General features: G+C 42.4%; 2 protein-coding genes across 4 annotated transcripts in view; both read right to left on the minus strand.

The window, feature by feature from the left end:
- Positions 1-27944, minus strand: part of RALGAPA2 (Ral GTPase activating protein catalytic subunit alpha 2) — a 226676-nt gene that overhangs the window by 56988 nt on the left and 141744 nt on the right. For all 3 annotated transcript variants that reach the window (XM_042461719.1, XM_042461720.1, XM_042461721.1), the window contains 3 exons: positions 26795-26918; positions 25325-25480; positions 9564-9722 (listed from right to left, as the gene is read on the minus strand). In XM_042461719.1, the coding sequence (XP_042317653.1) occupies positions 9564-9722; positions 25325-25480; positions 26795-26918 (439 nt within the window). The remainder of the gene's footprint in view (positions 1-9563; positions 9723-25324; positions 25481-26794; positions 26919-27944) is intronic.
- On the minus strand, positions 20497-24939 carry LOC121927811 (serine/arginine repetitive matrix protein 1-like). Its single transcript, XM_042461722.1, has 2 exons — positions 22578-24939; positions 20497-21948 (listed from the first exon to the last, which is right to left on the minus strand). Exons 1-2 carry the CDS (start codon positions 24751-24753, stop codon positions 21728-21730), a joined length of 2397 nt encoding a protein of 798 aa, XP_042317656.1. The 5' UTR covers positions 24754-24939; the 3' UTR covers positions 20497-21727.

Below are 27944 nucleotides of genomic sequence, written 5' to 3' on the forward strand. Positions count from 1 at the left end.
GGTTTTATTTATATGCTGCCCAATAACTGGGAATCTGGGCAGCTTACAACAGAGGGGATAATACAAGGCAATAACAATAAACATGAAATAAAAAAACAAGTGTAACATGGCAATGCATTAAACAACAACAATAAAATAAAATAGCAATTAACAATAGCAGTGAATAACAAAAATACATTTCTGGAAAAGCTCTGATTTTATCACCCTTATTTCTTTCAAGGTAGTTTTTGAGGTACTAAATGTTCCTATTGTTACCCACACCTTGTAGGTTCTCATTTGGTAAAATCTTCTTTCTGGGTTCTACTGAACGGTGACAGCAGCCTTTCCTCCAGCAGTCAGAGCCAGAACTAGAAAGGAAAACTAGCACAGCTAATGGATGACTTTGGTGTGTTTGGGGTTACATTGTTATGACTTCCCAACACACCTCTCAAGAAAACCAGAAGTTTATTTCTAGTTTAACCCATTTGATTAAACAAGACACATGGGGACATATTGTGAAGATCACCTGTAAATGGTAATTAAGTTTTTGTTTACTTGTGTTTTTTATTGAATCATAGAACCACAGAGTTGGAAGAGACCACAAGGGCCATCGAATCCAACCCCTTGTCATGAAGGAACTCTCAATCAAAGCACCCTCGACAGATGGCCATCCAGCCTCTGTTTAAAGACCTCCAAAGGAGACTCCACCACTCTCCAAGGGTGTGTGTTCCACTGTCGAACAGCTCTTTGTGTCAAGAAGGTCCTCCTAATTTTGAGGTGGAATCTCTTTTCCTGTAGCTTGTATCCATTGTTCCGGGTCCTATTCTCTGAAGCAGCAGAAAACAAGCTCGCTCCATCCTCAGTATGACATCCCTTCAATATCAAGTATTTAAACAGGACTATCATATCACCTCTTAACTTTCTCTTCTCCATACCCATCTCCCTAAGTCTCTCCTCATAGGACGTGGTTTCCAGACCCGTCACCATTTTAGTTGTCCTCCTTTGGACATACTCAGCTTGTCCACATCCTTTTTGAACTGTGCTGCCCAAAACTGGACACAGTATTCCAGGTGACCAAAGCAGAATAGAGTGGCACTATTACTTCCCTTGATCTAGACATTATCCCTTTATTGATGCAGCCTTGAATTGCATTGGCCTTTTTAGTTGCCACATCACACTGTTGACTCATGCTCAACTTGTGATCTATTAGAACTCTTAGATCCCTTTCATACGTAGTCATGTTAAACCAGATGTTGCCCATCCTATAACTATGCATTTCATTTTTCTGCCCTGAGTGCAGTACTTTACATTTCTCTGTGTTGAAATTGATTTTGTTAGTTTTGTTCCAGCTTTCTAATCTGTTAAGGAAATTTTGAATTTTGATCCTCTACTCTGGGGTATTAGCTACTCCTCCTAATTTGGTGTTATCTGCAAATTTGATAAGCGAGTCCCCTATTCTTTCATCCAAATCACTGATAAAGATGTTGAATAGCACTGGGCCCAGGACAGAACCCTGTGGCACCCCACTGGTCACTCCTCTCCACTTCTCTTATTATTGCTAAAGTTGGGTGTATCAAGCTATTGGAAAAGGGAAGGATGCCTACAGGTTTCAGATTTGTACATTAGAATATGCAGTAACAATGTAAACCTATACAGGCATCACTCAGTTAACAGAATCTGTGACAAAAAAGCTCCTTCATACAAAAGCTTATAAAGCCTTCCCAGTCTCCTTTTTCTGTCTTGTTCTCTATCTAGCTGGATTTTTTGTTTTACGAACATTGGCATGGGAGGATAATAAAGGAGGTCTGGAGAAATTCTGACTTTAGGGATTGAATTGTAGTAGCTGGATTTTAGCAACTGGTCTGCAACAAACAATGCAATAAAGCTTCAGACAGAAAAGAATAAGAAATTATTCCAGCTGATCCTACTGTGTGTGCCTGACTACAACAGCAAGGTAAACAGCAGCTGTCTCTAGAATCCCTTACTGGGCATACATGAACAGCAAAAGAGAATGTAAAAGGGAAAGTAGAGAAGTCTGCCTCACCAACTACTCCCAGAGGTTACAAAAACAGAAATCTGACCACCAAACTGAAAATCATAAGAAAAGTAGATGCTGGTGAAAGAAAGAAAAAATCAATTCTGGATGCATTTTGAAAGAAGTGTCTACAGAAGGTTCAAAATGTTCTCATACAATGCTTAACTGATCTATTTCATTTCACACTATATTGTTAGTTTTGAAGAAAAAAATTGCAAAAACACATTGAACTCGTTTGTGTGTGTGGTAGAAACCTTTCCCCACTCTTTCCGTGTTATTTGTGTACAACTACTTGTTCTCTAACTGGTATAAATAAAAAATTAGGCATTATGGGATCTTCTAATGATTTAGGCTGCAATCCAATATGCAGAAGTAAGCTCCATAAAACTCAATGTGTAAGAATTGTACTGTAGAGTTGTACTGTAATTCCCCCTACTCACATTTTTAATGTTTTCAACATCTAATTCTCTCCAGCATGTGATAATGGATGTTTTTGGTATCCCAGCACTGAACAACATTGTATAGTCCATGTATGTTTTACTTTAGATCTATCTGTATTTTACTTTGGTAAAATAAATATAGATTTATTGTTATTCGCCTTCAAGCTGATTCCAACTTATGGCAATCATATTATAAGGCTTTTGTAGCAAGGTTTATTCTGAGGAGGTTTGTCATTGCCTTTCTCTCAGATTGAGAGAGTGATTTGCCCACGATGACTTGGTGGTTTCCATGAATAATGATTCATATCCCCCTTTCATTAAAAAAAATCCTAAAACTAAGGAGATTAGCACACTCTTTTTTAACACGCCTTATCCCTAGTGGGATAAAGGTACATTTATTTTTAAAACCAGTTTTATTGCATTCAATTCTGTTCTTGAAAACGCACAGGATAAACCCGGCTAGCATCCGGACTATAAATGGGATGCCTTCGCCCATGGGCGAATGCGATAAAACCCGTTTTAAAAATAAATGCACCTTTATCCCAACAGGGATAAGGCATGTTAAAAGAGAGTGCACTAATCTCACAAAATGACAATGCTAAAAGAATTTTGACTTCATCAGCATACGAAGGCGATGTCATAACATGGTTTTGGTTTCAGCTTATAATTTATTTTCATGCCATTTTCATGCTTTCCACCAAAAAGGACCACAAGACTGATTAGTGCTTCCTCACTGGCTAGAAAAAAAAATAGAGAGCAGGAACAAAGTTACTTCTTATTAAACAATTGGGCAAAATACTGCCTGCACATTTAGTATTATGGCTCTCTTTCTTCAGAAAAAAAAAAAGAATAAGAAAAAAACTAAAAAGAGTTGCTCAAATATGTATATTGAGAATACAATAAATCTGGCCTGTATAATAAATAATAAATAAATAAAATTTTTATTTCTATCCCGCTTTTTGCCAGGCAATCAAAGCAGCGTACAACAGGTTAAAATACATCCATATATACATAATGCCCCCCCCTTAAAACAAGATTAAGCAATGTAAGATTAAAAACTACATATTAAAACCGACTAAGCTAAATAAAGATCATCATGGGCAGAGTTCACTGGATGGGAAATCTAAGGGCCAGCGTGGTGTAATGGTTTGAGTGTTGGACTAAGACAGTGGGAGACCAGGGTATGAATCCTGGCTTGACCATGTAAACCCACTAAGTGACCTTGGGCAAGTCATACTCTCTGAGCCTGCAAGGATGGAAACGACAAACCCTCTCTGAAAAAACCTGCCAAGAAAACCCTATGATAGACTTGCCATAGGATTGTTGTAAGTTGGAAACAACTTGAAGGGACACAACAAGGACAATGTGGCAAATCTAGACAAAAGTGACTACCATCTTGATTCTGCAATTTTTAATGAAGCAGCTATAGAGTAGAAGTTTGTTAATATTTATAAGGGTATTTTAGCATTTATAGAGTGATGATTTCTGGATCAATAACTTTAGTTTATTTGGTGTTTGTAAGCAGAAATTGTATAATATGGTAGATCCCTTTAATATTATTTTTATAACTAATCACTATGACATTTTGGATTTTCAGCTTGAAGTACATGGTATACGAAAGTAGCATTAAAAAGTTTTGGATATGTGGTGGTTTAATATAAAATAAGAAGGAATCTGCCTGATTGTCGCTCCTTTCCCTTATAGACTGTCTTCCTGCTTGTAAGCAGTGTGCTTTGTGGGTATTAATTATCATAGAATGATAATATGTTTTAGTGCGTTAAAAAGTCAGATTAAACATATCAAGTTCACCCCAGTTCTAGTAAATCTGTAAAGTGAACTGATAGGTAGTAAACATGTCTCATAGTTTAGAAAACACTGTTCACATCTTTATGAAAAAAAGCTCAAAAACCAAACACATTCTCATTTCTGCTCCATTTTAATTACCAAGTAAAATGCCATTGTACTCAATTAAAATATAATCAAGTTTAAATACACCATTTGAGTACAAAGACCTATCTTCCATAGGAAGCGATATAGTTTAAAAAATGAGTGAATGAGTAAATTATTGTACCAAATGGCTGAGAATTAATCTCTGATGACTAGCTGCAATCTAACGAGGCATCTGTGTCCCAGGGAACTCTCAATGTGTCCCTGGCGGTATGCACAGTGTGTTAGAGTCTGCATGGCATTCTTTGTCCGCTTTTGCAGGCAGCTTTTCGTCTCATTGTTCAGAATATCTTAATGCATCTGTGATGCGTGGAATACATTCATACTAACAGACTTACTATTGTTTTCTCTCAGAAGCTTTGTTGAGCAAAAGACTGCATCACAGTTCCCAATAATTATATTGGTTAATTAATCAAGACAAAAAAGTTTGCAAATCATTGCCCGGTTGCCAAGCAGGAGAATAAAAAATGAACACAATACAAGCTGTAGCAATATAACAAAAGTAACAGCTATCGGATCAGAGATTTTTATATAATGAAGCTATTAATACTAAATTGGTTAATGTTAACATTGCTCCAGGTGTCTCTACTTAGACACAAACAAAAAGGCTAACATTATGTCTATAAAAGGCCAAATGTTACCATGGATCCTGAAACCTGACAGAGAAACGGCAGCTTTTTCATTTGATTAGGGAACACAATTTAAATATCAGGAACTATAGCCAAACAGTCATTTCTCTCTACAAGCCCTTTATATTCATTCTAGGGTCAGTAGTTGGTGAAGAAAAGGTCAGCTACATTTGCCCTGGAAATGTCTGGATTAATTTTATTACATTGTTATAGTCGTATTTTAAATGGAAGACTAACACTAATTTTCCCATTTGGTATTTTTCCTTCCACTGTCTGGCTTCTTCTAACGCACACTATGCATCAGTGAAAGAAACCAATAAATAAATTATATGGCCATCTTCCTTCCATTACATATTTCCCAGTACAGTAATATTTATACATCTAAATAGCTGCTTTGAATATACCTTTGTATAGGAAACATAGTGTCAATAGAATAAATAATAAAACAACATACAGTATATAAGGAAAGTATTTTGTGGATAATTTTTTAAGCATCAATTGATGCAATTAATTGACTGTTTATATTATATTTCTCTTGTGCATCTTCTCTTTATATTCCTTCTCTGTATACACTTGCCTGTACCATCTCTTTTCTTCGTGACATGAATAGGTTTTTTTAATATGTTGTGCCTTTTTAGATCTAATAATGTCAATGAGTCTCGACACTGGTTAAGAGTCTGCCTTCTTGGTTTATCTGCCCTCCTGGCTTTTATTGCACTATTTCATTATTTACATTGTTGTGTTTATTATAATTTTATATTTTAATCCCATGTAAACTGCGCTGGAAACCAGTTGACTGAAGAACAAGGTAATTTTTTTTTGTATGACAGCCAACCAATCATACAAATGCTTTAATATTAAAGAACTGATTTACAATTGTGATGTAAGATCAGTTTTTACTTTTTGGGGGGAAAAATTCTAGAGTGGGACTAAAAATTCAAGTTGATTTTTCAAATGTAACTTTTTGGTATCAATATTTTTATCAAAACACAAGCCACAAAGTAACAGAAATAAGATCTACCATTTGTGTGCATTTTTGGCTCTTATTATTCTAAGTGCATTTTCCTTTTAGTCACTCATATATCATCTGATTCTGAATCTGTACCACATTTTCTTTTTGTATGGTGTCCCAGTGCCTCAAGGCATTAGCAAGAGCTGCCCCAAGAAGCCTGTCTGGGAGATGCCTGTCTGTCATTATCTTAAAGCATATTAGGCAGCTGCACATTTTCCTCATACTGAACAGTGCCACAGGGCTACTTTGGGAAATATATATTAAAAACCTATGTAAAGTGTACAAAAATTATAAATGCTGAACAGGTGGAAAACAGACCCATCTAGGTATCTCACATTACCTCTTATATTGTGGGATGATCAAAGACACAAGACTACAAAGCAGGGAAGGTAAAAGGGGAGAACATGACTATACTAAACTGACAATGATGATTATCATTGTTTTTCTCCACACTGCAAAGATGTGTTCAGAATTTGTACAGTTTCTGAAAATGTTCTTGCAGTTCAGGCTCCTGTTGTTTCAGTTACTTCTTGACTTGCCCCTCAGATCCTCCACTTTCCCTTCTTCTGTTTTTTTTCTTCTCTCCATTCTGTTTTCCTCTTCCCATTCATCCTTGTCCTCTCTTCTGTTCCTCTCTTCTTCTTTGAACTCCTCCTTAAATGCCCTAAGATGCAGCTTGTGCTATTTAGGCATTTATTGACACTTTGTTTTTATGTTTAAAAGGTATTTTAAACATTAATACTGGTTTTTAATTAGCTTTGTAAAAATTCCTAAATTGAGAAGCTCTGTATATGTGTGCATTTATGTGTGTGCATCTGTGTTGTCTTCTCATGATTAGGGATGCCAAGAATACTCTCACATTTTCTCATCTTCAAGAGAAATGTGTCAAAACACATCAAAACAGCCCACTGGGGAAAAATGGTAACCTGCTGCAATATTTCTCACACTTTGGGATGTTTTGCCTTTATAAAAATATAACGTGTTTGCATTGTAAACATTATATTTTGCACACAAAAAATATTGTTTTCTGTGCTATCTTCAACACAACAGAAAATTGTACCAAACTAATGACAGTTTCCCTCATTGGGGAGAAAACTTGTGAAAGTCTTTGTCCTTTCTTGTATGAATGAAATAAAGAAAGATTTGCATCCTTACTCATGACTTCTCATGTTTGGGGGACAAAGTAATTGATTGGAAAAAGTACTGGAATGGGAACAGTATTTGTCATACCCTGGAAGCTCCAGTGAAAGAGGAAGCTTTACAAGCACCATGGAGAGTTACATTACCATTTTGTCAATTCCAGCCCAGAAACCCAGCAGAGCATTATTTACGCTGGAACAACAATTGCTTGGTCTGGGGCTGGGCCCTTTTAACTGGAAAGGCCTTGCTGACTGAGCAGAGCTGCAAGTGTATTTAAGGTTCAGTCTGGGTTTCTTTGAACTTTATCGCACGGGCCCTAGAATGGGCCTGGCGCGTTCCAAAAGGGGATGTGATGAGAACGGGATGGGGCTAAGAACGGATCTTACCACACAGAGGAATGCCACCGCTGCTGCTGGACGTTCCCATTGCGTTCTACATGCGTTCCAGAGGGTGTGATTTTTGAGAACGCTTTTGAACAGTTCTCAAAAATCGCACCCTCTGAAACAGATGTAGAACGTGATGTAGAATGCTGCGTTCCTCTGTGCGGTAAGATCCGTTCTTAGCCCCATCCTGTTCTCGTCACGTCCCATTTTTGGAATGTGACGGGCCCATTCTAGGGTGATAAAGTTAACTTTACCATTTTGAAAACTGACCTCTGCTCTGTTTGAGTCTTGCTTGATTTCACTTTGATTCCTTTGGAAAACTTGAATATATGGGCATAGCATTCTGTCCTCACCCAAATCCTCTGGCAGGCTAGAACTCTACTGATGTGAGAGTGCCACCCAGGACAACACAGTGTGTGTAGATGGGGAGGAGATTCACTGATCTGAAGAATGTTATTGGAGCAACTTACAACAATACACTGAAAACATGACAGGCATTTAATACAGAAAAATAAAGCTACAACAGCAAATCTATATAATTAGATCTATAAAAGCACCATAAAATAATGAGAGTAAAACTAATTCAAAAAATCTTAACAGTTTAAGAAATAAAAAGGTCAGAAAGACATTAGAGTGGATGCCTGGTGAGCATCTATTGGGAGGACATTCCAAAGCCAGAGCCCCATCCGCAGAAAAAATACAGAAGGGATTAAGAGACTATGATTATGACCATGGCCTCAATGGCAAATGACTGGTACATGTGGAGATAGGCAAACCTCCAGATACCTGCATCCCAGCCGTAACGGCCTTAAAGGTGAACACATAAATTTTGAATTAGGCCTGAAATAGACTCAGAACCATTGCAGTCCCAGTGAGCAATCCAGTAGCCATAGACTGAATTAGCTGCAGTCACTATATCATTTTTAAAAACATAGCCATGTAAAAGTATATTATTGTAGTCTAATCTGGAGGGGCATCTGTATCCTCTCCCAATCAAGTAAGTGTTTTGCAGTACATTTCAATTTATACACTCTGTCCACCTACCAACCAATTATCACAGCAATCATGTATAAAGAAGTATGTAAAGATCTGCAGCACACATTTGCCAAAACAGGAATCAGCACTGTCAGCTTTGGCAGAGTCAGCTGTTGAGCAGGGAATCAAAACAGGAATGTAGTTTGAAAGGGGTAATTTCTCCTGTTGTGCTGTGTGTATGTATGACAGCAATCTCTTCAAGCAGGTAATACCCATCCATGTTATACTTGTGTTAGAAGCAGGTTATTCATCACCCCTGACTTGGTATACTATAGCAGCAGTGAGAATTTAACCCAAGAGTATTTCTGTTGGGGATATCTAAATGGTCTGTAAGAGCATACAGAAAGGTTTCAACTCATGGCTGCTGAATAAAAAATAGTATGTAACTTGAAAATTAGAGTCATATTATTGCATTAACAGTGAGCATATGAATATTAGTGTATAAATATGGCGAGTAATTAATATCAAGTGAAATAGCATTTTCTAACTTGCGTTTTAGCACTGAGATTTCATATTTTGATTAAATTTGACTGTCGTAAGTTACATTAAACTTAAAAATACCTGACATTTGGTTTGACAATCCCATTATTATTTTTTAAAAAACAGTTTTAAAGGAAAGAGTTTTCTTCAGCCATAAAACCCTCACTATAGTATTAAAATACTATAACACTGGCTATGTTAGATTAACAGCCTAAATCCACTGTTGTGTGGGTGCTGCAGTGCTGGAATTGTCTTACCATTCCTTCCCTACTGCAGCTCCCCCCCACAGGCCTGAAACCCAGCTCTGGAAGGTCTCTCAGCCCTCCAAAACTGGTTTTAGGGTACATGAGAGATTGCAGTGGAATGTGTGGATTGCCTTTCTCTTATCTCTTCTGGATTTTGTTCTATACCTTAAATAAATAAATAAATAAATAAATAATATCTAACGCTGAATACTGCCCCCCACCATGATCAAAATCATACCTCTGGTTTCTTCATGATCTCTATGAAAAACATATGATTCTTCATTGGATAAATAATAATTAAAACATCTCCGAAATCTGTTGGTATAATGCCTCTGCGATAATTCCTAGTGTGTTCAGACCAGACAACATGAATTTCATCATTTCCCAAATGACGAAGCTGTAATGGCAAATTGGTCAGCTATTAATCATTATGACAAAAACGGTTTGAGAAAGTTATGTTCAACAGTTGAATTGCAATGCTGACAATAAGTATGCGTCAACTAAGTAAAATGAACAGATGTTGGATATTTTCTGTGTATTAAAAAGCACTGAAAAAATATCTTGCATTCCAAGTATTTGTAAGACTCAACCTAGAGTCTGTGTTACCTTGTGGTAGTTTATTGTGAGTGTCACCCTGCTATAATATAAAGAGGCTGAAGCCTGAGGTGGTAAACATCCAAACATTCACTTAGCATTTATGTCTTGGACAAATACATATCTCTCAAACTAAAATACTTCCAAGGAAGTGGGTAGGGAAGAAATGAAATATAACATACTATCACACTATCACGTACTATACAATTATAACTAACAGCAAAGAACAAAGCTATCTGTTCTGAGCAGTTGTTTTTAGAACATAGGGTTATATCAACCATATAATCCTCAACCATTACACTAGTAGGGAAAAAACTCATAATAAATAAGTTTTAAAACATCTAAAAGGACACTGTAAAGAACAGGGAGAATTGTTTATCAATATGACTAATAAATCTGTACTGAAATGGAGAAGGCAGGGTGGCAGGAGGTTTGATAGGAAAAACTTTCTAAAATAGAACAGTCAGAAAATAGGAAAAATAGATTCTATGATCATGGGTGATTATCACATGGGAGGAAAGTGTCCTTCTCCCGTGCTTAATCTGTGTTGTTAGTGTGATCGGAGGGAAGATTATCACACTCATGTGTGCTTATCCCATTCTTTTACTGTCTGAAAACAGAAATGGACCCGTCATTGGGTATTAATGGGAACTCCTGTTAATACCCACTGACGGGTCCATTACTCTTTACAGATGGTAGAAGAGCAGTATAAGCATGCAAGGGTGTGATAATCTTCCTCCCAATTGTGCTAATAACACAAATTAAGCACGGGACAAGGACACTTTCCTCTCCTGTGTGATAATCTCCATAGAATCAGAGAGATGGAAGAAACCACAAGGGCCATCTAGTTTAATACCTTGGCCTGCAGGAAGACACAATAAAAGATAGTTAGTTCATAGATATGTTTTCCCAAAAAAGGAAGGTAGATGATGTTACTTCTGGCTTTGAATGATTTGGAGCAATGTGGGGTTGTGGGAAACAAAAAAGCCATGGGTTTTTTTTTTGGACAGTTTTGCATTATTTGTGGGGGTATATTGTCCACACACAAACACAAATTAATCAGAGGGGTGTGGGGTGGGGGATGGGGGGGGGGGGGAGGTCCAATTAAACTCTGAATATAACAGATACCTCAGACACAGAAGAATTTAAAGGAAAAAGGAAAAAAGCAATGGCCATATTGAAAGACAAAGAGTATTAAAGTGATGTTCTTTTATGTTCAGATCTATGTTCTAAGAAAACAACACATGGATAGTCAGTAGTCACTCTCTGCCATTGAAACAGGTGTTATAAGGTGTTCATAAGGAGATATTTGCTTCTAAAGTACATATTCATATTAATATTAAAAGTAGAAAAGAGTTCCTATATTATTAATGTTTCATGATTAGACAGAAGCCACTATCTTCATAGCAATGTACATCTTCAATGTAGACTCTAACTTGAATGCTACTTACTATCAATAACATTTTCACTTAATTTACTCAGCTATAATCTGTACATCAAAAGTAGAGAGGTAAAGAATATCCACACATTTTCTCATTCTCAGCAACAAAAAAACCCTGCCAAACACCATGAATTTTTTTGTCTCTGCTGAAGAACAAAAAGACATTTTTTTTCACTTTCATTGTTTCTTGCAAAAAATCAATTTTGCATAAAACACAATGTCTTTTCCACAAAACATCACGGATTTAATTTTGCATCAGAATATATATATGTCACTTAGTGAACAATGTATTATTTTTCAAACTTCATAAAAACAACAGTGTGTTTGAAGTCGTGTGCCATGTATATACCACTTGATTAAATAGTGTGAAAAGCACTCTGCTTCAGCTATTCTGCTCTCTGCCTGCCAGGCAACACACCAATGCTGACACTGGTCATGGTATACACACCTAATAGTCTGACCTCCTTTTCCTACTAATTGCATTACAGAGCCAGCTGGCTCCAGAAAGGAGTTGTCTGTGTGATTGAAGAACTTCTGCTTGGGGTAGGCATGGCTGCTACTTCTACTGAGTAATGACCAGTCCTGACATCCCCATTGTCTGCCTGACAGAGTGCCCATCCTAAAAATCGAAGTTTTATTTGTAAATTAACCAAGAAACTTCCTGCCAGAACAGCACTGCCTGGAGACTGATAATGTGTGCCTTTCATTCCCTTTCATTCTTACTGTATTCACTGCCAATTTGTTTTCTGCTGCCAGCCAGCCTTAGGCTATAAAAAGCCTTGTAAGACATAAGTGCAATTATAGTCCTGGAGTCAAATGAATTGAACAAATCCAATAGCACAGCTCTGTCTCCACTTTGCAAACCCTTACAGCAGTTAGATTAGCTGCTAAAAATCTAATCTAGCTATAACTAATGAATTTCTTGAGTAAAGGAGCAAGAGTTCAGTAGGGGGTTGTAACCAGATTTCTAAACTGAGAAGCTCTTCACAGCTAATTGTCTTTTTTTCTAAAGCTACATATAATTTTGACCAGGAGCTGTTAGGATGTTGCTACTACCATTCATCTCCACTGTTGCTGCAAGATGTCTGAATGAAAATACAAACAAACCACATAGATAAATCCCAAAGTTCCTATAGTTATCAAACACGTCTTATTTCAAAAAAGGCAATATTTTTCAGCTACGCACACTGTACTTTTAAAATGAATTACAAAAATGTAATTTCTAAATGCACTACAACACTGCATAAAATAATTAAGAAAATATATTCTTAATTATTTGGTTCTAAAGCAGTTTACTGGCATTCCTCACCAGAATTATGCCTGTTTATTTAAGTCATGTGAGATCACAACTATTTTTTTTCTTTAAAAGCAGAATCTCTAACAATTAAGTATTACTATGACATCTGTCTTATTCTGTGGGTCACAAAATACACTGCCTGCTGCAGAATGGTCACATTTGAAGGCAGCTTTTCTGGCCAGCAGGTGGTATGACCTTCTGTCATGCTATTGAGTTTGTCAGCTAAGCAAGTTGTTCAGCATTCTGCTTGTTATTCTTAAAAATTGGCAAAGGAAAAAATAGGATGTAAAATTGAGAGGAGCATAAGCATCACCAGAATAGTGAAATTTTTTATCTACGGTGGCTTCTAATTCCAAACATATTTGACCGCAAGCAGTAATAACTGACACACAAGTGTTTTACATTAAGGGGATAGTCTAAGTTTGATTTATTTTCCTGTCACAGAACAATGGATGGTCATACTGTCCAATTGTCTCTATTTAGCAGGAACCAACCCTATTTTCTAGTGTCTATGTCCCTGGTAAATAACTGTCCCTAATTTGTTTTTTTTAAAAAAACACAACTATATTAGTGTATGTACATGTACACTAGGATCTATAAAATCTTACTTTCCATCACTTCCTATATAGTGTCCGGGAAAGCAGCCAAAGGGCTGATAAGACAGCTAGTTTTCAAACAAACAACCCCCTCCCAGCACAGCAAAGTCAGTGTAAGCTACTCAGTCCTGGAGAGTTGCAGTAGCTTTACCAAAAGGGTTTACCAGAAGAATTGTCAGACGGTCCGAGGTTCAGGGTAACAGATAGGCAGGTAGATAAAGCAGTCCAAGGTCAAGGTTTCCGGATATTCAAGACAAGGAGCCAAGGAGCCAGAGACAGAGTCTTTCCCCTAAAAGAGTCAGATATCCACTGGCAAAGAACCACACATGCTCCAGGTGCTTAAGAAGGCAAGGAGCTGGCCTTCAGCTGTGCCTGATTACGAAGACGCTTCTGATAAAGCCTCCGAGATCTTCGAAGGCCCTCTCTTTCTGCTCGACGCTCATTGAAGGTAGGCACACTGCCCAGATCCTCCTCCATGTCCACAGCCTCGGCACCAGGCAAACTTGACTGCTGAACCTCTGGAGGGGCCATAGACTCTGCTCCAGCAGAACTAGGGCCATCCTCTGGCTCCTCCATTACAGGTTCAAGCCCCTGGGGCTCTGGCTCCTCCATTATAGGTTCAGATTCCAGAGGCTCTAGCTCATCCTCTGAGTCCTCCAAGCCATCTTCCAGGCTGGGCATGACATATAGACAGTGAATGCTACTGGATAGGTTTCACAGCTGCAGGTAATCTGTAACATGTGCTGCAGTATTGCTTATGAAATGTAATGGTGCCTTTCAAAAGGTTTTTGATGGTCAGTATAATACAGACCACCAGAAAACAGAACAATAAATAAGTTCAGTGGCAGCAAGCAGCAAATAGCCTTTAAGAATATGTAATAGTGGAATGAGGGTGGGGGTGATTTTGGGCAATGATCTCTAACAATTATATTGTTTACATCTTTGAAATATTGGGAAGATACACCGGCTTTCAATTCTTATGCCTGCTACCTATGGGCCGGAACAGAGGGCCCTTTAAAGCTGCCATCTGGGTGGCTTGGGAGCATGGCGTTTATAGACTGCATGCTTCCACGTCGCCCTAAAACTGCCTGGAAGTCGTATAAAGAGTTTATAATGTATTCTTGCATGGCAGGGGATTGGATTGGATGGCCCTTGAGGTCTCTTCCAGCTCTATGATTCTATGATCAAAGTTGTGGGTGGCTTCAAGGTGTTCTGGGGTGCAGCGTTTATTCGCTGCTCGCCACTGGAGCGGCTTGAAGCTGTCATGGGCTGCAGAGGGGTGGGAAAAGCCATCTTTTCCCCGGCCAAAAAAGGAGCGGATCTTTGCCACTTCAGACGGCTTCAAGGTGGATTGGGGCCGTGGCATTTCCACCCATCTATTTCGCCCCTGTATTAGCATGGAGAATGCTTCCTTTGCAACATTTGAAAGCTTCTTTTACTGGATAGGGGAGGAGCTCATTGACAGCAATCTACCTTTTTGTTAAAAAGAATTAGAATTACTTCACACAGCTGATGAAGAAATACCATTAAAGGACTCCAAAGAAATTTAAGGAGAGGAATGAAGCCACCAGAGAGGCTTTGATGAAACTTAACTATTTAGTTGTATGAGAATCTATCTACTTCAGTTTGAGACTACTTTTTTGGCAGCAGATGGGACAGGTTTTCTCTACCCAGGGATGCCTCAAAGCACATGCCTCTTCAAGTTGGAAACATTACAGGGAGGAGGAGAAAATGAAAACCTGATGTTTTAGCAGCAGGCAACAGATAACTTTGTAGATAGTAGTTATATCCCAAGGGTAGCTCTTAGTGCTAATCTTTATTGTTTTTTGACTATAACCTTCAAAGGGAATTGCAACTGATGTCTCACACTAGTCTGGCCACTGAACTTTTCCAGCACATTCATCCCACTGTGTTCCACCATTTATTTGTTTGTCAAGTCAACTTTGATCTATAGCAACCCTATGAATGAGAGACCTCTAAGTCACCTTAGCATCAACAGGTCTACTCAGGTCTTGCAGATTCAGGGCTATGGTTTTCCTTATTGAATATACCTATCTATACTGTGGTCTTTCTCTTTTCTGACTGCATTCTAACCTGCCAGATATTATTGTCTTTTCTAGTGAGTCATGTTCTAGTTAGTCTTCTTATGATTCTTGTGAGTCTTCTCATGATATATCCAAAGTAAGACAATCTCAATTTAGTCATCTTGGGTTCTAGGGAGAATTCAGGCTTGATTTGCTATAGGACCCATTTGTTTGTCTTTTTAGCTATCCACAAGATCCATAGAAGTCTTCTCCACCACCACATTTCAATTGAGTTGATTATCTTCCTATCAGCTTTCTTCACTGTCCAGATTTCAGAACCCAAACATAGAAATGGGAAATATAATTATAAATCTTTACACTTCAAAATCTTGTCTAATTTCTTCAAAGCTGCCGTTCCAAATCCTAGTCTTAATAATAATAATAATAAGAAGAAGAATAAGAATAAGAATAATTTCTTGCTAGCCTCTCCCCATGGATTGAGGAAGGGAACAACAACAATTAACAGACACACCACATCAGTTAAAATCCATCAATTAAAATACAAATCAGTTTAAAAGGACATGCATACAATTTAGTCTTCTTTTGATTTTGTCATTGCAGTCTCCATTCAGATTAATGCCTGAGCCAAGATATGGAAAACTTTGAACTATTTCAATGTCTTCATCATCTGTCTTAAAAGTTTTGTAAATCATCTGTGGTCAATTTTTGTTTTCTTCATGTTCAACTATAAACCTGTCTTTGCACTTTCTACCTTGAATTTCTTCAGTAGTTGTTCTAAGTCTTTGTTATTTTCTGCTAGTAGTATGATGTCATCTTCATATCTTAAATTGTTAATGTTCCTTCTCCCAATGTTAAACCTCCTTCCTCCGAGTCTAATTCTGCTTTATGTGTGATATATTCAGCATACAAGTTAGATAAGATGATAAAATGGATCCTTACCTGATCCACTTGCCAATTGGAAATACTAACAATTCCATTCTGTCTGACAACTACTACTTGTACTGAGCAGAGATTACACATAAGGTCAATCAAATGTTGTGGCTCACCCTCATGATCTACACAATTAAAGGCTTTGCTATAATCTGTAAAGTACTGGCTGATTTTCTTCTGAAATTCTTTGCTACATTCCATTATTCAATGTATATTTGCAATATGATCCATTGTGAATCTTCCTTTCCTGCACCCAGCTTGCATAGTTGGCATTTCTCATTCCATATATGGTATGTTCATATTCAAATGTCCATCTGCCTTGAATGAATCTATCATCCTGTCACGTCTTTTATACAGTTCTTCAGTGTATTGTTTTCACTGTCTTTTTATTTCAACTATAACCAGTGTGGTGTAATGGTTTGAGCACTGGACTACAACTCTGGTTGTAGTCCCAGCTCAGCCATAAAACCCACTGGGTGACTTTGGGAAAATCACACTTTCTCAGCTTCAGAGGGGGGAAATTAAGTGAAATTTAGTTTCTCTGAAGAACTTGCCAAGGAAACAGCATGATAGTTTCACCTTAGGGTCTCCATAAGTGAAAATGACTTGAAGGCACACAACACAACACAGACACAGTTCATGTAATGTGTTCCTCTGCTAGCTGTATAGTGTCCCCATAATTAACTTGAATTTTCCTTGGATTTCTTAGATCTTGTGGAAGAGGATTCTTGTTCTGCCTTTTTGTTGTTGTCTACTTTTTGTCTGCATTGATTGCTAGAGTAGTTCTCTTTATCCCTGTGCACAAGCCGCTGAATAGTTGCATTCAGGGTTCTGACTGTATTTCTGTCACCCTTTGTTTTGGTTCACTTCTGTCATTACTGCTTGAAGAGTTTGATTTCTTATCTATTGAGGTTTATTTTTCTTTTTTGGCTGCAGATAGTGTCTTTCTGCATTCCTCTCTGGCAGTTTGCCTGGTTTCAGGGTTCTTCTGGTTCCTAATTAATTAGATTTAATAGTGCAAATCTATTTTTTACATTAACTTTAAATTCTATGGGGATATTCTTCAGGTGTATTTTGGCACAATGGTTAGTTTAGTGTTCTTTACTTTTACTCTAATTTCTGATAGTATCAGTTCATGGTGTATGCCACAATTTGCTCCTCATCTTGTTTTTGCAGAGAGAATGGAGTATCTCCATCTTCCACTTGTAATTACAGTATGTAGTCTATTTGATTTTTATATTGTCCATCAGGTGATGTCCATGTATAAAGTCACCTCTTTGGTTGCTTGAATAATGTATTTGCAATGAACCTTGCAAAATTCAATCAGGTGCTCTGCTAGTTCATTTCTTGATCCTAGGCCAAATTTTTCTACAATCTTTGATTCTGCTGTTCTTTACTTTTGCAGCACAAACGCCTATAATTAACAAGAACTCCTGTTTTGGTGTGTGGTCAATTTCCTCCTGAACTCCAGCACAAAATCTTTCACTTTCTTCTTCTTCTGCTTTTGTCACTGGAGCATAAACTTGGATTATGGTTATATTGGTAAATTGATATCAATACAATTATTGATAGTGATACAATTATTCAGTCAGTCAGACTTTGCATTATATCTGTTGACTCCTTTTGCTTATTAAAAGTATTAAAACTTAGATTTTTATTTTCTGAGTAAAACACTGTAGAATTAATCTGATGCAAAATGTCGAATTCTTGTCCTTTTTAACTCGCCAAATATTGCAATGTTTATACATACTACTTCTTACTGTCTGACACTTTTAGTCTGGCTCCTCAGCAAACACCTGTCTGACATGGGAGACCCTACCAGCAGCACTGGTTCAAAGCATACATAAAATGGTACACTCCACAGAAAGGCATTAAAGCAAGAATTGAGGTAAACCTTTCTCCCACAATCCACAAAGGAGCCCCACACCCTAAAAGGAACAGACTAATGCCAGGGTTACAAAGATCATACTCAGTCATGTCCTTAACACTGTGCTATTCTTCCAGGGCCAGTTGAATATCAATCCACTGTTCCTGTCTCCAAGTCTAAGTTTGTGGCTGGAGAGTGGGATGTGGAGATTACACACAATAGGAATAAAGTTTCCATTCACTTTCAACCAGGACATTCACGTTGGCTCTCTCCTTGCTGGGCTCTTCAAGAGCCTGGCAAGCAAAAAGAATCAATTCCTGGCTTCTTCTGAACCTGGAGAACCTGAAAAAGTTAGTTTTCATTACTGCAGGTACAGGGTTAGGAAAAATCCAAGACGTCCACCTTCATCAGAGATTATCTGAGTATGACATGCCAGGTGAGAAAAACTGTGGATATGGCTTCTGTGTGATTCACTTCTTTAAGATCACTTTATTGATGTAGGACAGAAAACACGCAATCATTTCCAAAGGCCTCAGATGTTGGTTTAAGGACTGCATACACCCACATGAACATACGCATGTGTGCACATAGATATCCTAGTAATCTTTTTTTCTGATGGGGAGGGAGAGCCTTCCTTTCAGCCCTCTCCTGATACAAATTGTTTCCTTGCTGCTAGCAAGAGCGGAGAAGGACAGGTTGCTTACCTGTAACAGTATTTCTTCGAGTGGTCATCTGCGAATACATACAAATGGGTTTCACTGCGCCTGCGCAGTGCTGCTCGGAACCTACTGGAATCACTGGGCAGAGTTAACTCTGCAACATATTGAAACTTTTTGGCGGTAACTCCGCCCACCCGTTATAAGGCCCCTGCCTTCCCGCTCTTTCCCCAGTTCCGCAATTTTTCCGCCAAGCAGGCGATGGAAGAGAGCCAATAAGGGCAGGACACTGAGGGGACGGACGGGTGGGATTTGTATGTATTCGCAGATGACCACTCGAAGAAATACTGTTACAGGTAAGCAACCTGTCCTTCTTCTTCGTGGTCTCTGCGAATCATACAAATGGGTTTAGACTGACAAGCTAAGGTATACGGCGGAGGGAGTGTCCTGAGACCAAAGCTATGGTGAACCAAAGGTATATTTATTACAACAATAAACACCTTGAACCATAAAGAGTCAGTCTTTTTGTTCATGCACAAATTAAATAGCAATAACATTGCTAAACCTGAGCAGGGAATAGAGGTCATGCAAGACCGATCCCATAGAACTTGTGCAAAACAAATTCAACAAATGTAAACAGTGTCAACTGTACAGGTGTAGTAAACACAAAACATCAGTAGAGCAATCAATGCAACCCTGAAACCAACACAGCCCTCCCGAAAGCTGCGTCTCGGATAGCCCTGGTGTCCAACCTATAATGTTTAATAAAAGTCAGAGGTTGGGACCAGATGGCAGCCTTGCAGACATCCTCCAATGGGATCCCCGATAGGAACGCAGAGGATGCTGCCATCGACCTCGTGGAATGAGACCGAACCCTGCCAGGGAGGGGTTTACCCAACATTTCATAGCAGAGGTGGATGGTACCAGCTACCCATTTCGACAACCTCTGCGCGGACACAGGCAACCCCCTCTTCGGTTCCGAGTAACATTGGAAAAGTCTCTCGGACCGACTGGAGGCAGCGGTTCTGTCCAGGTAAAAGGCCAGCGCCCTCCTAACATCAAGAGAGTGCAGGCGCCTTTCCTCATCCGACACCGGGTTGGATGCGAGAGTGGGCAACACAATGTCCTGACACATATGAAAGGCAGACACTACCTTAGGCAAGAAGGTAATGTCCGTACGGAGGACCACCTTGTCCTTGTGGAACCTCAGAAATGGCTGGTCCCTCCGTAAAGCACAAAGTTCGCCCGCACGGCGGGCAGAGGTGATGGCCACAAGAAAGGCGGTCTTCCAAGTCAATAGTCTCAAGTCCGCTGTGGCCATCGGTTCAAAGGGCTTGGATTGGAGGGCGGACAGTACCGACTCCAAATTCCAAGCCGGCGTTGGCACCGACACAGGAGGATGCAGGTTGGCACACCCCTTGAGGAACCCCTTCACCAAAGGGTCTTTGAAGAAAGAAACCCTCCCCCCCGAACTGATACTTAGCACAAATGGCAGACAGGTAACATTTGATGGATGCGAGTAACAGCCCACCATCCAACAGCGCCATCAAAAACTCCAGCACCACCGGAGTAGAAACCTGTGCTGGGGACAAGCCTTTCTGGTCTAGGAAGAGGCAAAATCTCCTCCATTTCAAGGCATAAGACCGCTGGGTGGAGGGTCTCCTCGCAGCCAGGATCACCGTCCTCACCGACTCCGGTAAGGCAGTCAGGGCTGGATCCTCCAGGCCACCATCGGTAGCTTGTCGATGTCGGGGTGGAGAATCCGTCCGTCCTGGATCGACAGCAGGTCTGGGCGAGGCTCGAGACGAAGGAAGTGCCGTCTGGAGAGATGCAGAAGAGGTGCAAACCAGGGCTGTCTCGGCCACCATGGCGTGATCAGGATCGCGTCCGTGTGGTCCAGCATCATCTTGGAGACAACCCTGACGATGAGAGGGAAGGGGGGAAAGGCATAAAGGAACTCCCCCGACCACAGGAAGGCAAATGCGTCTCCTAGGGATCGTGTCATTGGCCTCCTGGAACAGAACTGGGGACAATGGCTGTTCCATCCGGTCGCGAAAAGGTCGATCTGGGGGGTTCCCCATCGATCGAAGAGGTCGCTGACTGTCTCGGGATGGAGCCTCCACTCGTGGCATACCGAAGGTGATCTGCTCAAACGGTCTGCCAAGTCGTTGTCCTCCCCTGGCAAGTGGATCGCCTGAAGGAGGATCTGTCTCTGTATGCACCAGTCCCAGATGCGCAGGGTAATCTCGAGGAGGGTCCTTGACTTGGTGCCCCCCTGCTTGTTGATGTAATACATCACGGTGGTGTTGTCCGTCCTCAAGAGCACCACCTTGCCCGTCACAGCGGATTCGAACGCTCTCAGGGCCTTTTCGACTGCAAGCATCTCGAGGGCGTTGATGTGGAGAAGGCTGTCCGAGTCCGACCACTTGTCCTTGACAACCAGGTCGAGGAGATGGGCGCCCCAGCCTTCTAAAGAAGCATCCGTAGTCAGCGTCACCTGTGATTGCGGTTGGTGAAAGGGCATCCCAGCGCACACATTTCGGTCGTCCAGCCACCAGTTGAGGGAGGCGGCCACCGGTCTCGGTACCGTCAGCCACTTGGATGGAGAATCCTCCATCGGGGAGAAGGCCGACAGGAACCAAGCCTGGAGTGGACGTAGGCGAAGTCTCGACCACGGTGTCACGAAGGTCGTTGACGCCATGTGACCCAGAGCGACCTGGACGTCTCTGGCTCTCACCCTTCTGTGGGAGATGCAAGGTGTCAGCGCTGTCACCAGGGACTGGAAGCGGTCTACAGGAAGGAAGGCGGAGCATCTTTTGGAGTCGAGAATGGCTCCGATGAATTTCACCTGTCTGGACGGGGTGAAATGGGACTTTTCCTTGTTGATCACCAATCCGAGAGAGTTCAGCAGCCGGGTGGCGAATGCAATTGCCTCCTGAAGTTCGTGCTGGGAGTCTGCGACGAACAACCAGTCGTCTAAGTAAGGGAAGACTCTGTAGCCCCTCCCGTGCAGGTAAGCCACCACTGGAGCCATGCACTTCGTGAAGACCCGTGGGGCTGTAGCGAGTCCGAAAGGAAGCACATTGTAGTGGTAGGCATCGGAGCCGACGGCGAAGGCGAGGAACCTCCGGTGGGATTCCCGAATTCCGATGTGGAAGTAGGGCGTCCTTGAGGTCGACCGTTGCGAACCACTGGTCCTGGCGAAGGAGAGGCAAAATAGAGGCTAGGGTTACCATACGGAACCTGCGATACTGGAGGAAAAGGTTTAAGTCCCTTAAATCCAGGATTGGTCTAATGCCCCCGTCGGTCTTAGGTACCGTGAAGTATCTGGAAAAAAAGGCCGTATGGAAGGAGCCCGGGGATAGTGGGGAAATAGCCCCCTTGTCCAACAAGGTGCGCACTTCGTCGAGAAGGGTGTCCGAGGGTGGGGTGGAAATGAAAGCTCCGGTGGGCGGGAGCTCTTCGAACTCGAGGGTATAGCCCCTGCGGACGATGTTTAGTACCCAAGAGTCGGAGGAAATGGAAGCCCAAGTGTTGATAAAGGGCTTAAGAATGTCCAAAAAGGTAGCAGGGGAGGCAAAGTGCGCGGGAAGGCTTCATGCCCTCTTTTTGGACTGGTCAGGGTCTTGTCTTCGGTTCCTCCGATACCGAGAAGACTGGTTTCGGCGGCCAGAGGAAGATGGGGATTGCGACGGGTACCTCTGGCGCTGGGACCCCTGCTGCTGGAATTGACGGTCCTGATAGGAAGACCTGTTAAACTGGCCCTGCTGTTGTTGCCAGGGGCGAAACCTCTTACGGAAGGGAGCCGAGGCGGGGGCAGACATACCATGTTTCCTCGCCGCCGCCTTCAACCTGAACTTTCGGTTCAGCTTGTCGTCTGTCTCGGCGTGGAAGAGGCCCGAGTCATCAATCGGCATGTCTTCTATAGTGGACCGAACGTTGGAGTTGAGGTCCGACCCCCGCAGCCAAGCGTGCCTTCTTAGGGCGATGGAAGCCGCCATGGCCCTGCCTGAACACTCCACCACGTTCCTGGATGCGGTGATGAGCCACGCGCCGATGGAGTGGGCTTCATCTCTAATCTCCGTCAGGGTCCGCTGGGCCTCATCAGGGATGTCGGGCACGATGGGGGAGATTCCTTCCATAAGAGTTTGAATATAGGCACCCATACAGGCTGTATAATTGGTTGCCTTCACCGCCAGGGCTGCAGCTGCGTATGCCTTCCTGGCCAAAGCATCCACTTTCTTGGCCTCCTTGTCGAATGGCACAGCCGCTTGTCGCTGGGTTGACGTTTGCTGAGCACCCTCGACAATAGCAGAATTTTGCCGAGGGTGGGAGGTCAACCACGGAGCAGTTGGGGCCGAAACCTTGTATAAGGACTCGATCTTGCGAGGTGGCCCTACCAGGGAAGAAGGGCAGTCCCACGAGCGTCTGACCAAGGCTTCCAGGGATGGCATAAAGGGGACCAGGGGCGTTGAATGAGCCCTGCTGCAGACCCTGCGTTCGAGGGGGTCTCTAGCTTCCTCCTCGGGATACTGGAGGTCGATGTCCAGAGCCCTGGACATCTTAATGACATGCTCAAGAAACGACCTAACGTCATCCGTAGGAGAGGCCGCCTCCGGATGGTGTAAAAGCTGTGGAGAGTTCTGTGCTGGATCATCATCCCCTGAGGAGTATTCCGAATCCGCAGGTTCGGGATCGGAATCAGACATTGGCAAGTCCACCGCAACATACGGTCTAGGGCGCTCAACAGGTCCGTCCACACGTCGAGATGGAGCCGATGATGATGGGCCTGGTCGGTCGAGGGATTCGCGATGAGGGTAACCCTGGGCCCGCGGCTGGTCCAAATCCCGAGGACGGTCCCGACCTCGGGAAGGTTTGGAGAGAACCACCTCCTTTGGCACCGGGAGAAAAAACTGGTCCGTCTCCGAGTCGTAGTAATATTGCGGGTGCGTCGGAGAGCGTGGAGCCAGGGACACCGGAGAAGGAGACCTCGGTGGCTGATCCTCTACCTCCTCATCGTCCGACAGGAGGAACGGAAGCGTCGTCGCCGACTGAGTTTGGGTTGGCACAGCCTGGGCAGCGGTGTCTCGAACACGGCCCTCAGCCGGGGAATGGTGAAGGTCTACGGTAGATGGCCGATTCTCCACCCGAGGGGTAGCCAGAGGGTCGACCCGTCCCGGGGAACCGGAGCGCGAGCGGTCACGGCGGGACTCCCGGTGTGGTTTACGGGAGCGGGAAGCGTCGTCCGCACGCCTCTTCGAAGGTGAAATGTCAGGAGTCGGCTTGGGCTTCTTAGCCGAAGAGGACGCAGTCGCCTCTGGAGCCGATGACTGCCTCTTCTTGGCCGACTTATGACGAGGAGGCGCATCCGGCGGGAAGAACTGGATTGGGGACTCCGAGATGGTAGCCGCCCGACCAGCCCGATCTTCGGTGGCGGCCCGATCTTCGGTGGCGGCAGTGGAACCCCTCGATGCCGAGGGTTCCCCGGAGGCGGTGCTCCTCGGAGCGGCGTCCGATCCAGACTTGGACTTGGACCTCTTCTTGTCTGGAGCCGCCCGGGACGTCCCCGATGACTCGGAAGGGGCTCCCTCTCTACGGCCTGTGGCCGTGTCCTGCCCGATTGATCCCGATGTGCGGGAATGTTTCGGGGCTTTCGAAGCGGCACCACGAGCCGGTGGACGAGAAGAGTCGGTCTTCCCCACGTCTTGACCCATGGAAGTCGAAGGAGGGGCGCTGGAAGGGCCGCTACGAGCCTGGAGAGCCGGAGCAGAGGCCGAAGGAGCTGACGCCGGGCGAGGGTCCCCTTCCCTAATCTTGCCCTGGGCAATGGCGGACGTCAGCCGCGACTCCCGATTCTTGCGGGCTTGGGAGGACATGGACTTACAGAGGCTGCAAACCCTGGGGTCATGATCCTTACCCAAACAGAAGAGACAAGAGGAATGGGGGTCCTGAACAGGAACCTTTCCGCTACAGATGTCGCATTTCTTGAACGGAGGAGACATCCTAAAAGATGAGGCAAGATCCAAAGGCGAAGTCAGACAGTCCGAAATTCAGGAGTTACCAGGGGCGGGAGAGCAAGAATGGTCAAAGCAGTCTGAAGGTCAAAAAACGAGAGTGATTCCGATAAGCAAGCGAAAGTTCCTAGAAGCAGCTAGCGCGGCGGAAAAAAGGAACTGGGGAAAGAGCGGGAAGGCAGGGGCCTTATAACGGGTGGGCGGAGTTACCGCCAAAAAGTTTCAATATGTTGCAGAGTTAACTCTGCCCAGTGATTCCAGTAGGTTCCGAGCAGCACTGCGCAGGCGCAGTGAAACCCATTTGTATGATTCGCAGAGACCACGAAGAAGAAACAGTGTTCAGCATGAAATAATCAGGAAATTAGACAGGAGGGATTTAATAGTGGCACAGAGGTGTGCATGTCACATCTAATGTCTCCTTTTTCAGCTCCCTTAGGCACAGGCTTAGGTAACGCACATGCTCTAGGGACACATTGTAACATTTTATTGCAGAGTCCCACTTCTTATATTATAATGCACTTTTAAACCTTATTGGGATTACAATTAATTTTATATTTACCTTTTTAGTCAGTGAATCATCTGAATCAGAGGGCATGCGTGTAGACACATGGAAAATTACTTCCACAGTAGAAGTGGCATAATATGGTGCTGTTTGTCCTGTGCTGCCATTACGCTGAAGGCCACCCATAAATCCACAGTGAGTTGAAAGATCCACCTTAATTAAGTAAAAGCACATAATTTATATTCAATCCACAATCCTAAACAAACATGTCCAGAAGTAACTGTCTCTGGAAGTAAATTGTCTTCCTCTAAAAGTAATGGGACATTTCCATACAACAGGCTAAGTACTGACATCTGATGACAGTTCCAATGCAGAGAAAGATGGTGTTTTTTTTTTTTTTTTTGCTGCATGTTAAATTTTAATACTGTTTAGTACTTAGTACTAGATTGTGCAACTTCAGTTTGTGTATTTAGTATAATTAGGTTCTAGGCAGTCAGATCATGTGACAGTTATACTTCACTAGAGGCTGTGGTTGCCAGCAAATTTCTGAGCCCAGTTGAAAGTGCTGGCCTTGGCTTTTAAAGCCCTAAATCAGGAATGGAGATGCTCCAGTGTTACTGGACTACAATTCCCATTATTCATCACCACTGACAATCCTGACTTAGGCTAATGGTACTTCCAGTAATACCACCTGGAAGGCTACATATTTCCCACCTTTGCCCTAAATATTTCCAGTTGAATTGACTTGAAAGACCCATACCAACCTACCTGCCTGTTTGCAGCATTCAAGGTACTATTATGAATCTGCTTTTAACAGCAAATAGATTAGCAGGCCCATATGCGGAGTTGCCCTATGCCTGTGGAACTCTGTTCTACCTGATATTTGGCAAGACTCATCATTACAGACCTTCAAGTGGACCCTACAGACTCGCCTGTTTTCCTTGGCATAACTGAGTTGAGGCTCTACTGAGGTTGTTAGGTGTATGCTGCTTTTCTATTTTAAGTGCTAATTTGATTTTTTTAAAAATGTACCTCATAGACAAAGCCAGTGTGGTGTAGTGGTTTGGGTTTTGGACTATGACTCTGGAGACCAGGGTTTGATTCCTCACTTGGCCATGGAAACCCACAGGGTGATCTTGGGCGAGTCACACCCTTTCAGCCCCAGAAAACTCTGTGACCTGCCTTAGGATTGCCAGAAGTTGGAAACGAGTTGAAGGCAGACAATAACAACAAATGACAGAGATGGCAGCTTATGATTATTCATTGCCTACCTATCACTATCTATTCCCTCCTGGCCTGATAAGCTTATTTGTTGGGGGGAAGCCTATGGGGGGTCCATTAGACTACTGCAGTTCTGGGGAGACTCATAGAAGGTGCTGGTTCTATAAACCATACATTACAGGGAAAGATAGGCTTTTTCCTTCCTTGGGTCAACAGCTAGTCTGTTATTGGCAAGTTAGTACATGGCCCCAAATACAATACAAATGATTTTATTATTTCAAATTTAAATGTTTGGCTAAAATTTACCTCCCAGCCTAATCCAGCAACAAAATCTTCATATGCTTGACTTCCTTTTGGATTGGACAATATTGAACATTTATCTTCTTGTCCTTCAGCAATGTAAAATACAGCAATCTTATGGGTTTCACGGCTACAATTGGGGAAAAAATTCATAATGAAGATTTTTGTTAGTACATGAAATTACTGAAATCTAAATGTAGTACAAAAAGAGAGAAACAGAAATGTCCTCATTTTATTTGCAATGATGAAATGGGGTGGAGAACCCTTAGGGTGATTTTTCATGGGATGGAAAACTTACCACCTCCACTTCTGAATGCCCCAGAGATAGCATTTTTCTGGTGCAGTCTCCCCCACCCCCCACCCCAATGATTGGGAGCAATGATGGTAAAGACAGTCTATGATTGCTGCCAGAGCAAAGAAAGGACAGGTTGCTTACCTGTAACGGTATTTCTTCGAGTGGTCATCTGCGAATACATACAAATGGGTTTCACTGCGCCTGCGCAGTGCTGCTCGGAACCTACTGGAATCACTGGGCAAAGTTTACTTTGCAACATGTAGAAACTTTTTGGCAGTAACTCCGCCCACCCGTTATAAGGCCCCTGCCTTCCCGCTCTTTTCCCCAGTTCCGCAATTTTTCTGCCAAGCAGGCGATGGAAAGAGCCAATGAGAGCAGGACACTGAGGGGACGGACGGGTGGGATTTGTATGTATTCGCAGATGACCACTCGAAGAAATACCGTTACAGGTAAGCAACCTGTCCTTCTTCTTCGTGGTCTCTGTGAATCATACAAATGGGTTTAGACTGACAAGCTTAGGTATGCGGCGGAGGGAGTGTCCTGAAACCAAAGCTATGGTAAACCAAAGGTATATTTATTACAATAATAAACACCTTGAACCATAAAGAGAGTCAGTCCTTTTTGTTCATGAAAGGGCAAACGTAGCAATAACATTGCTGAACCTGAGAAGGGAACAGAGGTCATGCAAGACCGGTCCCATAGAATTGTGCAAATCAACATCCAACAGAATGTAAACAGTGGTATATGTACATAAGTACTGAAACACAAACCATAAGTAGTGCAATCAATGCAACCCTGAAACCAACACAGCCCTCCCGAAAGCTGTGTCTCGGATGGCCCTGGTGTCCAACCTATAATGTT

Source organism: Sceloporus undulatus, chromosome 4 (genome assembly GCF_019175285.1).
Source record: "Sceloporus undulatus isolate JIND9_A2432 ecotype Alabama chromosome 4, SceUnd_v1.1, whole genome shotgun sequence".
Classification (NCBI taxonomy): Eukaryota; Metazoa; Chordata; class Lepidosauria; order Squamata; family Phrynosomatidae; genus Sceloporus; species Sceloporus undulatus.

Coding starts and splice junctions, on each gene's coding strand:
- LOC121927811 (XM_042461722.1), bottom strand. CDS start 24,753: ATGTCTCCTCCGTTCAAGAAATGCGACATCTGTAGCGGAAAGGTTCCT. Junction 21,949..22,577: donor GGCGGCGGCGAGGAAACATG/GTATGTCTGCCC, acceptor CTCCTTCGCCAG/GACCAGTGGTTCGCAACGGT.